Source organism: Entelurus aequoreus, linkage group LG20, assembly GCF_033978785.1.
Source record: "Entelurus aequoreus isolate RoL-2023_Sb linkage group LG20, RoL_Eaeq_v1.1, whole genome shotgun sequence".
Lineage (NCBI taxonomy): Eukaryota > Metazoa > Chordata > Actinopteri > Syngnathiformes > Syngnathidae > Entelurus > Entelurus aequoreus.
Window position 1 is genome coordinate 27,102,240 of NC_084750.1, and position 12,734 is coordinate 27,114,973.

Genomic DNA, 12,734 nt, shown 5'->3' on the forward strand with positions numbered 1-12,734 from the left:
ACCTTTTTGAGTGGGGCACTTTTGGATCCCCAAGAATTTTAGTGGAATTGAAAAATAAATTTTGCTACTAATTATTGACCTATTTAGGGATCCAATTACTTAACATCAAATATTCCACGTTGAAAATATTTTTGGGGAAAATAACTGTATATTTCATATTTTTGCCCCAAAAAATAGGATTTTGACAAAAAGCTCCTAAAATGTAAAAAAAAAAAAAAACACCAAAAAAAAAAAAGTATATATATATATATATATATATATATATATATATATATATATATATATATATATATATATATATATATATATATATATATATATATATATATATATATATATATATTTGCAGTTGATCGAACTTCAAATATGAAGTTGAATTAGAGATTCAAGCGTTTAATAAAAAATAAATAATATATGACTTATTTCTAACCTTTTTTAAGACTGAAACCCTTCTGGGTCCCTAGGACCTAACTTGAGGGAGCCCCAAATGTAAAAAAAAAAAAAAAAAGTGTATATTGTATAGGTTTTGAAAATGAAATTATATCAAAATGGCCCCCGCGTGCTTTGATTTTTCAGTGTGCGGCCCTCAGTGGTAAAAGTTTGGACACCCCTGCTGTACCCTATGACTCAAAACATGACGATGGACCTGTTATTATGGTGTGTAATATAATACAAAAATAATACATATTGTAGACAGATTCATGCATACTCTGTGTAGGCTACAATTTTTGTACAAAATAGTTAGCTTTTCAGGTTAGGATACAATTGTTTAAAATGAATAATCAGTTCACAATGTTTATTATACATGCTAGTGGAGGTGAAAATAAAGCATACAAAGAAGGTCACCTGCGAGTCTCCACCTGATCTGCTGCGGTCAGCAGAAACGCTCTGGAAGAGGAAAAAGTTTGGCACATTCTGAGGAGAGGATTAAACCAGCACACACTGAAATTAATTTGATGAATTGACTGAAAAAAAACCCACCTACTTGGGCCTTTTTGGTTTGAGTACCCCTGCATACACCGCATCTTTTTCTCGTCTATTCAGAAATTGATAAAAATATAAGTTGACAAATGATTTATACAGCGCTTTTCCTGTCACACAAAACACCTAACAGTAAGAACTGAGAAGCCATCATTCATTCAGTCCCCATCCACACATTGTAAGATACATACATATACAAATCCCAAAACCTAAGGAAGTAGAATTGTCTAAAATCAACTTATATACATCAATATGATATTAATACATATGCATATATTAATACATGTACGAATACAAATGTGATACAAATAAATAATTTGTATAAATAAACGCGTATTTGTAAATATATTTTTAAGATTTGACAATATATACAAATAAAATTTATAAATATGAAAATGTGACATACAAATAAATCAAGAATTTATATAATTAAACGGGTATTTGTAAATATATTTTTGAGATTTGAATATAAATATGCTTGATTTTTTATTTGTATTTGTATTGAATTTGCATATGTGTATCGCTTTTTTGCTTTTGTGTCGATGAGACATTTCTACCACAAACCAGATGCACAAATAAATGTGACCTACACACTCCCCTGAACAACCAGCAGAGGGCAATGCAGCCAGAGCAGTCTGGGTCACAGAGCATTATATGCATTACATGCAAAATGCCCGGAGTTCTCTGCACAAAAACAATCCACGTCTTTACAGAGAGAACGCACAAAGGGCCTGAGCTAGCTAACCTTGGCGTTGTATTAGCTAATGCTAATTATCCAGTTAATCTGAAATACCGTGCTAGCTGCTTATTTTATTGTATCAATGCCGTTTAATGACCTTGTCCCAATGTAGATACTGATCACTTATCAGGCTGCAATGCCCTCTGCTGGTTGTTCAGGGGAGTGTGTAGGTCACATTTATTTGTGCATCTGGTTTGTGGGAGGAATGTCTCATCGACACAAAAGCAAAAAAGCGATCCACATATGCAAATTCAATACAAATACAAATTCAAGCATATTTATATTCAAATCTCAAAAATATATTTACAAATACATGTTTATTTATACGAATTCTTGATGTATTTGTATGTCACATTTTTACATTTATACATTTTGTTTGTATATATTTTCAAATCTCAAAAATATATTTACAAATATGCGTTTATTTATACAAATTATTTATTTGTATATCACATTTGTATTTGTATATTTATTAATACATGCATATGTATTAATATCATATTGATAGGTTGATGTGAGGCAATTCTACTTCCATAAAAAACAGTGAAGTTGTCATGTGTAATTTGTAAATAAAAACAGAATACAATGATTTGCAAATCCTTTTCAACTTATATTCAATTGATGGCTTTATATTCAATAAATGGCTTTCGCTTTGCATAGTAGAGTTTTAACTTGCACTTACAGATGTAGCGACAAACTGTAGCTACTGACAGTGGTTTTCTGAAGTGTTCCTGAGCCCATGTGGTGATATCCTTTACATACTGATGTCGCTTTTTGATGCAGTACCACCTGAGGGATCGAAGGTCCGTAATGTCATCGCTTTCGTGCAGTGATTTCTCCATATTCTCTGAACCTTTTGATGAGATTACGGACCGTAGATGGTGAAATCCCTAAATTCCTTGCAATAGCTCGTTGAGAAATGTTGTTCTCAAACTGTTCGACAATTTGCTCACGCATTTGTTCACAAAGTGGTGACCTTCGCCCCATCCTTGTTTGTGAATGACTGAGCATTTCATGGAAGCTGCTTTTATACCCAATCATGGCACCCACCGGTTCCCAATTAGCCTGTTCACCTGTGGGATGTTCCAAATAAGTGTTTGATGAGCATTCCTCAACTTTCTCAGTCTTCTTTGCCACTTGTGACAACTTTTTTGAAACACGTTGCAAGCATCAAATTCCAAATGAGCTAATATTTAAAGTGTTCCAGTTCGAATGTTAAGAATCTTGTCTTTGCAGTCTATTCAATTGAATATAAGTTGAAAAGGATTTGCAAATCATTGTATTCTGTTTTTATTTACGATTTACACAACGTGCCAACTTCACTGGTTTTGGGTTTTGTAATGATAATTGATAATAATTGGGACGAGTAGACTGTCAGAAAAGTGGCTGCCAATTTCTGCCAACAACCTTTTCGCCCACAACCAATTAATTCATACATGTATTCATACGTTCACATTCATTCAAAAATAATTCACTTATTCATTAATATTTATGTATTCATACATTCAGTTATTCACATTCACACATATACACCAGTGGTGTGAAGTGGTGAGCCCAAGGACACAATGGCAACGGATGGCAGAAGCTAGATTTGTACCAGGAACCCCCAGGTTTCTGGATGACTGCTCTACCACCTGAGCCATGCTGCCCCATTATTATTATTATCATAAAAAATATCCAATATATTCTCACTCGCGCCCAAACTGTAGAGACGCATAGTGGACAGAATCGTCCTGGCCGTGTCCACTCTGGAGGCTGCTGGCTGCTGGGGGAAGACCCTGAAGTGGCAAAAGGGGACACGTGAGTGGCTAACTTCTTTTTGCACTTCAAGAGATTTGACATATTTCATGAACTGCCCTTGCAGGTTTTAAGACGGTGACAGTTTGACCCTGGAACAGATCAATTTACTTCCCATTATTTCCCACTGGAGAACTTTTGAAGTCAGCCAACATGACAGATTGTTTACTTTAAACTTGACTTTTCAGGAACACAAAGCTTCAAGACAGGACTTAAGTGTGATGCTAACCATAGAACAGTAAAACCTGACTCACCTGTCCAGCAGAGGGCAAGTTGACCGTTGAGTAGATTGTGTGTGTATCCCTGAGGGAGACAACATGTGTCAAGTCAAAAGACACAAGCACCAGATGCATTGTGGGACGTGTGTTTTGTGTTCTATGTAGGGATGGGTACTGATTGGTCCCACTGGGCAATCAGTCACATAAAAACGAATAGCGCCATGTTACGGTACCTGGGTTGCACTTTGGCGATCACTCCAGCAGCACTGAGAGCGGACTCGGTCAAGCTACCTCTAGGTAATGTTGCAATCTTCAGTGCCAACGAAGCAATTGACTTGTTCCAACAAGGGTACAGTAAGGTTTTACTTTTCCAAAAATGACCTAGCTTGAAGCAAATAAACACAGGCTTTGCTATTGTGGTATCTGTAAGTCGTATCTTTTGAAATGTCGTGTAACATTGTGGACCAGCTAGCATGAATCGAAGCCAGGTCACAGAATTCCTTAAAGGATTATTCCAATAAGGAAAGACGCCCTGAGTAGCTCCAGGTCCGAACGTCATTCACAGCACATCAAGAGATGACCTGCTAGTGCCCAATGGCACTGGGGACTTTAGAGGAATGCGGGACTTGGATTTTAGGATGATAGGAGCCCTCACCGATAGGAGTAGGGATCAGGGGACACAGGTCACCCGACTCAAGGGATCAAAGTGACAAAGCACAGATGTTATTAGAATTGGGTAGGAGTAGGGATCAGGGGACACAGGTCACCCGACTCAAGGGATCAAAGTGACAAAGCACAGAGGTTTTTAGAATTGGGTAGGAGTAGGGATCAGGGGACACAGGTCACCCGACTAAAGGGATGAAAGTGACAAAGCACAGAGGTTTTTAGAATTGGGTAGGAGTAGGGATCAGAGGACACAGGTCACCCGACTCAAGGGATCAAAGTGACAAAGCACAGATGTTATTAGAATTGGGTAGGAGTAGGGATCAGGGGACACAGGTCACCCGACTCAAGGGATCAAAGTGACAAAGCACAGAGGTTTTTAGAATTGGGTAGGAGTAGGGATCAGGGGACACAGGTCACCCGACTCAAGGGATCAAAGTGACAAAGCACAGATGTTTTTAGAATTGGGTAGGAGTAGGGATCAGGGGACACAGGTCACCCGACTCAAGGGATCAAAGTGACAAAGCACAGAGGTTTTTAGAATTGGGTAGGAGTAGGGATCAGGGGACACAGGTCACCCGACTCAAGGGATCAAAGTGACAAAGCACAGAGGTTTTTAGAATTGGGTAGGAGTAGGGATCAGGGGACACAGGTCACCCGACTCAAGGGATCAAAGTGACAAAGCACAGATGTTTTTAGAATTGGGTAGGAGTAGGGATCAGGGGACACAGGTCACCCGACTCAAGGGATCAAAGTGACAATGCACAGATGTTTTTAGAATTGGGTAGGAGTAGGGATCAGGGGTCACAGGTCACCCGACTCAAGGGATCAAAGTGACAAAGCACAGAGGTTTTTAGAATTGGGTAGGAGTAGGGATCATGGGACACAGGTCACCCGACTCAAGGGATCAAAGTGACAAAGCACAGAGGTTTTTAGAATTGGGTAGGAATAGGGATCAGGGGACACAAGTCACCCGACTCAAGGGATGAAAGTGACAAAGCACAGAGGTTTTTAGAATTGGGTAGGAGTAGGGATCAGGGGACACAGGTCACCCGACTCAAGGGATCAAAGTGACAAAGCACAGAGGTTTTTAGAATTGGGTAGGAGTAGGGATCAGGGGACACAGGTCACCCGACTCAAGGGATCAAAGTGACAAAGCACAGATGTTTTTAGAATTGGGTAGGAGTAGGGATCAGGGGACACAGGTCACCCGACTCAAGGGATCAAAGTGACAAAGCACAGATGTTTTTAGAATTGGGTAGGAGTAGGGATCAGGGGACACAGGTCACCCGACTCAAGGGATCAAAGTGACAAAGCACAGATGTTTTTAGAATTGGGTAGGAGTAGGGATCAGGGGACACAGGTCACCCGACTCAAGGGATCAAAGTGACAAAGCACAGAGGTTTTTAGAATTGGGTAGGAGTAGGGATCAGGGGACACAGGTCACCCGACTCAAGGGATCAAAGTGACAAAGCACAGATGTTATTAGAATTGGGTAGGAGTAGGGTTTAGGGGACACAGGTCACCCGACTCAAGGGATCAAAGTGACAAAGCACAGAGGTTTTTAGAATTGGGTAGGAGTAGGGATCAGGGGACACAGGTCACCCGACTCAAGGGATCAGAGTGACAAAGCACAGATGTTTTTAGAATTGGGTAGGAGTAGGGATCAGGGGACACAGGTCACCCGACTCAAGGGATGAAAGTGACAAAGCACAGAGGTTTTTAGAATTGGGTAGGAGTAGGGATCAGGGGACACAGGTCACCCGACTCAAGGGATCAAAGTGACAAAGCACAGATGTTTTTAGAATTGGGTAGGAGTAGGGATCAGGGGACACAGGTCACCCGACTCAAGGGATCAAAGTGACAAAGCACAGAGGTTTTTAGAATTGGGTAGGAATAGGGATCAGGGGACACAGGTCACCCGACTCAAGGGATCAGAGTGACAAAGCACAGATGTTTTTAGAATTGGGTAGGAGTAGGGATCAGGGGACACAGGTCACCCGACTCAAGGGATGAAAGTGACAAAGCACAGAGGTTTTTAGAATTGGGTAGGAGTAGGGATCAGGGGACACAGGTCACCCGACTCAAGGGATCAAAGTGACAAAGCACAGATGTTTTTAGAATTGGGTAGGAGTAGGGATCAGGGGACACAGGTCACCCGACTCAAGGGATCAAAGTGACAAAGCACAGAGGTTTTTAGAATTGGGTAGGAGTAGGGATCAGGGGACACAGGTCACCCAACTCAAGGGATCAGAGTGACAAAGCACAGATGTTTTTAGAATTGGGTAGGAGTAGGGATCAGGGGACACAGGTCACCCGACTCAAGGGATCAAAGTGACAAAGCACAGAGGTTTTTAGAATTGGGTAGGAGTAGGGATCAGGGGACACAGGTCACCCGACTCAAGGGATCAAAGTGACAAAGCACAGATGTTATTAGAATTGGGTAGGAGTAGGGATCAGGGGACACAGGTCACCCGACTCAAGGGATCAAAGTGACAAATCACAGAGGTTTTTAGAATTGGGTAGGAGTAGGGATCAGGGGACACAGGTCACCCGACTCAAGGGATCAAAGTGACAAAGCACAGATGTTATTAGAATTGGGTAGGAGTAGGGATCAGGGGACACAGGTCACCCGACTCAAGGGATCAAAGTGACAAAGCACAGATGTTTTTAGAATTGGGTAGGAGTAGGGATCAGGGGACACAGGTCACCCGACTCAAGGGATCAAAGTGACAAAGCACAGAGGTTTTAGAATTGGGTAGGAGTAGGGATCAGGGGACACAGGTCACCCGACTCAAGGGATCAAAGTGACAAAGCACAGATGTTTTTAGAATTGGGTAGGAGTAGGGATCAGGGGACACAGGTCACCCGACTCAAGGGATCAAAGTGACAAAGCACAGAGGTTTTTAGAATTGGGTAGGAGTAGGGATCAGGGGACACAGGTCACCCGACTCAAGGGATCAAAGTGACAAAGCACCGATGTTTTTAGAATTGGGTAGGAGTAGGGATCAGGGGACACAGGTCACCCGACTCAAGGGATCAAAGTGACAAAGCACAGAGGTTTTTAGAATTGGGTAGGAGTAGGGATCAGGGGACACATGTCACCCGACTCAAGGGATCAAAGTGACAAAGCACAGAGGTTTTTAGAATTGGGTAGGAGTAGGGATCAGGGGACACAGGTCACCCGACTCAAGGGATCAAAGTGACAAAGCACAGAGGTTTTTAGAATTGGGTAGGAGTAGGGATCAGGGGACACAGGTCACCCGACTCAAGGGATCAAAGTGACAATGCACAGATGTTTTTAGAATTGGGTAGGAGTAGGGATCAGGGGTCACAGGTCACCCGACTCAAGGGATCAAAGTGACAAAGCACAGAGGTTTTTAGAATTGGTACACATAAACTAAGGTTTGTCCAGATTGGTTGGCACCAAGTCCAGAAGAACAAAGTATGAGTCTTCATGTAAAAAGTATTTAGGGAGAGGTTTGTCAGGCTTGTCACTGACAGTTTGGTTATGTTTTGGTTTTTCCTTTGTGTTTTATTTCATCACCTGTACCTGATTGGCAGTCTGGCACACCTGGTGGCAATTGCCAATCAGGCTACTTAGACCTGCCTCGCCCTCCAGTCAGTGCTGGAGTATTACTAGCTGTATGCTGTGGACTGCTTGCTGTCTCCAGTTCTCTCTTGTTCCTCGTCTCTTGTTAGCTGTTTTCCCGTATGCTGTTAGCTGTTCCCTGGTTCCTGATTCCTGTTCCTGTTTGCGGTATCCTGTTTCTTGCCTCCTGGTTTGTGTTTTGCCAGCATTTTTTGGACATTAAAACAACGTTTTCCTGTACCAAGCCTGCCATCTCGGCATCTTGGGGTTCGTCACCACCACTACCTGACAAGGTTGTCCTGGCAGAGAGTGAGTAAGAGTACCATTATCTCCATAATCTTCTTCTGGAAACTGCAGCTCCCAGTTCGAGGCTTGCTTGACCAAATAAATCTTTTGTTCAACGATTCCTCACCGGCATATCTTTGATCCAGTCACACCACCACATCATACTCAGATCCGGAAGAGGGTGAGCAGACCAGCAAACACTTTTGACATACTCCTGATTAGCATCAGCAATTTTTACTTGGAGATTTCATCCAAATTTGTTCATTAAACCTACAACTAAAATGTGCACTTTTTAGGGAGCAACAAAAGACTAGACAGCAAAGACTGAACTGACTAGTCACACTATAAACTATACACCACTGCCCTTTAACGTCTTGGACGTGCAACTGTAATTGAGAGATGCGATGATAAAACAAGATACAACAATGTTGCAATGTTGTAAATGTTGTACTACAAAATGAGATTTTATTATCAAAAACAATTGTTATTTACTAACACACACAAGAGTACCAACAATTGGTACCGTTGAGTACCGGTTTTGATTGCCAGGTACAGAAAATCGATACTGTATTGGTTTAATGTGAACAGTACTTATCCCTCGTTCTACGTATGGCAGGGGTGTCCAAACTTTTTCCACTGAGGGCCGCACACGGAAAAATTAAAGCATGTGGGTGCCATTTTGATATTTTTCATTTTCAAACCGCAACAAAATATATGCATTTTTTAGTTATTTTACCTTTAGGGGTCCCGGGGACCATAAAGGGTCTCAGTCATTAAAATGTTAAAAATAAGTCAGATTCTTATTATTTTTTTATTATTTAACGCTTACAGTAAATTTCTATATCAACTTCAAGTTGATATAAAGTAATACAAATTAAAAAAAAATGTTTTATGGCTTTTCTGTCTAAAACAACTTAGTTTTTTTATAGTAAAACTGAAATATGCAGTATTTAGTAATTAGAGCCCTAAAAGATCAATAATGCAGGACATCATTGATTTTAACTCTTTCATATTTTTGAGTAATCACAGTGAAAAGATAAATAAAAAATCACTAAATATATTTGGGATCCAAAAGGTGCCCCACTCATAAAGTGATACATTTTTATTAGGTTTTTCTTTTACTTTCAACACTTAAGTTACGAGATCAACTTCAGATATATCTGTCGATTTTATGCTGCAACTATTATTTTGTTTGTTTTATGCGCTTTTGTCAAAGAAAACTTTGAAGTTTTTATATGGCTACTACACAATATATGCAATATTTACCACATAAAACATTTTAAAGTGAAATATTTGAAGTAATTGGAGCCTTGAAAATAATTTATTATAACATGGATTTTTTGTCATTATTATTATTTTTGGAGCAATGGCGAAAAAAGAAAAATGAAGAAAGACAAAAGAAAAAAAAACATCCTGCATGGTAGCTTTTGTGTCAACATTGCAACTTTTTCTCGTTAGATTTCACCTCATTCCACTTTTTTTAATGTTCTTTTTTTATTTTTACAATAGTATTTCCAGATTGTGTGGCGGGCCGGTAAACAATTAGCTGCGGGCCGCAAATGGCCCCCGGGCCGCACTTTGGACACCCCTGACGTATGGTGACTATGGGTATGTTCACACTGCAGGGGATACTGATTTTTTTTGTCACACCCGATTGTTTCATGTAATCGTTCACATTACAAAACAAATGCGATGTCTAATGTGAACACAATCTGACCTGCATACAGACATGATGTCATGACATCACACATGCTGCAGAGTTTACGGAAGTAAATATGGCTACAATTCGAGTAGGTCTTGGTCCTGGCGCATTTGTGGCGGTTTCGAGTATTTTATGCAATCAAAGTCAATTTGGAATTATTGCGTGTCGAAGATTTAGAAGGAAGAGGGCTAAAACATTTTTGCCTCTCGCAGTTTGTGGGACATTTGTTTCGATGTCTGCTACGAAAAGCGTGTGGGCGAGCAGTCGGAGACAGGAGTGGCGGAACATAGGCATGACTTCCTGAAATAATTTAGAACTTTCACCTGTTTTCTGCTCATTTTTCAATTATTAATTTTGCAATCGTCTATTTTGCCGCAGAATTATGCCGCTTTTTAATCACGTATTGGTCGGACAAACACGACCGGATCGTTCAGACTGCAGTCGCTTCAAATACATAAACGATTTATATCCACACGCGAAAGAGGCCTGGGTGGATATGAAAAATTCGGAATTGTACTGCTGAAAAAAAACAGGTCACAAATCGGTAAAAACATCAGAATTGACCTGCAGTGAGAACACGCCCCAAGATGTGTGTTCAGTCCATGCATGAATACTTTTCGGAGGAGGTTACAAGCGTGAACAACTTATCCAGCTCACCTGCAATTTGTCCTCAACTCACTGGACTGGACCTCAACATGACGCCCTGCAAACACTGGACTGTCAGTCCTCCTGTTGGCAAGGGCACTCATTTGGAGCGGAGTGTTCTGTTGTATGGCTTTCTTCCTCCTGTGTCTGAAAAATCAAGTGTGTACTTGTACATATACATATATTTGTACATATACATACATACACACACACACACACATATATATATATATATATATATATATATATATATATATATATATATATATATATATATATATATATATATATATATATATATATATATATATATATATATATATATATATATATATATATATATATATACTACCGTTCAAAAGTTTGGGGTCACCCAAACAATTTTGTGGAATAGCCTTCATTTCTAAGAACAAGAATAGACTGTCGAGTTTCAGATGAAAGTTCTCTTTTTCTGGCCATTTTGAGCGTTTAATTGACCCCACAAATGTGATGCTCCAGAAACTCAATCTGCTCAAAGGAAGGTCAGTTTTGTAGCTTCTGTAACGAGCTAAACTGTTTTCAGATGTGTGAACATGATTGCACAAGGGTTTTCTAATCATCAATTAGCCTTCTGAGCCAATGAGCAAACACATTGTACCATTAGAACACTGGAGTGATAGTTTCTGGAAATGGGCCTCTATACACCTATGTAGATATTGCACCAAAAACCAGACATTTGCAGCTAGAATAGTCATTTACCACATTAGCAATGTATAGAGTGTATTTCTTTAAAGTTAAGACTAGTTTAAAGTTATCTTCATTGAAAAGTACAGTGCTTTTCCTTCAAAAATAAGGACATTTCAATGTGACCCCAAACATTTGAACGGTAGTGTATATATATATATATATATATATATATATACAAAAATATATATATATACACATATACAGTATACTGTATGAAAATGGATTGAGGTGAGTTGCGGGTAGGTTGTGGTAAATAGTTATGGGTTTGGTGGGTGTATTTGGGTTAAGGCGGAGTCACAATTAGAGACAGAATTCTGTTTTAGGGTGTAAGGGTTGGGGTATGATTAGCATCTGGTTGTAGAATAGAGCTAGATTAATAACTATGGGCAAAGGTGAGCGTTAGGTATGAGGGTTTAGTACCCTAACCCTTTCAGGTTATAGAGCTCAATTGGATTGGGGTATGTTTAGGGACATGGATCAAGGTTTCTCGTTGTCATCCCATTGGGTTGAGTTTTTTTTTTCCCTGATGTGGGATCTGAGCCGAGGATGTCGTTGTGGCTTGTGCAGCCCTTTGAGACACTCGTGATTTAGGGCTATATAAGTAAACTTTGATTGATTGATTGATTGATCATTAGGGGTAAAGTGGGAGTAGGACAAGTGTGTCCTGATAATACTTTTTCACTTCCTGTACGATACCAATATTGGAGCCTTGAGTGCTGGCCGATACCGATATCAGCAGGGATCTTAAGTACATTCTTTAATTATTTTGTAATGTAGAATGTTTTGTCAAACAGAGAACAATGGTAGCAGTTCCAGGACATTGAAACAACGTTGAGACTTTGTTGAATTAGATCCTGGCATTGAGCGTTGAACATAACGTTGAAACAACATGCTTTTTGACGATGTTTAATCAATGTCAGGTTGTGACGTTGATTTGACCATTGAAATTTGGTCATTTCCCAACCAACATTCTACAACACAAATACAACGTTGAATCGTTGTATTTTGACAAGGTTTATTCAATCTCAGGTTGTGAGTTTGATCTGACCATTGAAATTGGGTCATTTTCCAACAACGTGGATACAACATTGGACATCAACGTTGTCTCACTTTACAACTATTTTGAAACATTGTTTCAAAGTCAGTTTCAGAGGACATGTATGTATAATCAACGTTGTATCAATGTCTTGTGCCTGCTGGGGTAAACAACATAACATAACCCTTATAACAAATTTATGCTTTTAAACTGCAGTGTTAATTTGTGTTTTGGCGACACCTAGAGGTCACAACAATTCATGAAGTTAGGTACGTCAATCAATCAATCAATCAATCAATCAATTTTTATTTATATAGCCCTAAATCACAAGTGTCTCTAAGGGCTGTACA

At 39.7% G+C, this 12,734-nt stretch overlaps 1 protein-coding gene across 1 annotated transcript in view; it reads right to left on the bottom strand.

Moving 5' to 3' along the window:
• Window positions 1-408: 408 nt before the first annotated feature.
• si:dkey-24p1.1 (uncharacterized protein LOC556718 homolog) overlaps window positions 409-12,734 on the bottom strand; it is a 42,399-nt gene continuing 30,073 nt past the window's right edge. The window contains exons 12-15 of the mRNA XM_062029856.1: window positions 10,635-10,769; window positions 3,772-3,820; window positions 3,413-3,498; window positions 409-1,036 (exon numbers count right to left, since the gene is read on the bottom strand). Of these exons, the coding sequence (XP_061885840.1) occupies window positions 982-1,036; window positions 3,413-3,498; window positions 3,772-3,820; window positions 10,635-10,769 (325 nt within the window). The 3' untranslated portion in view covers window positions 409-981. The remainder of the gene's footprint in view (window positions 1,037-3,412; window positions 3,499-3,771; window positions 3,821-10,634; window positions 10,770-12,734) is intronic.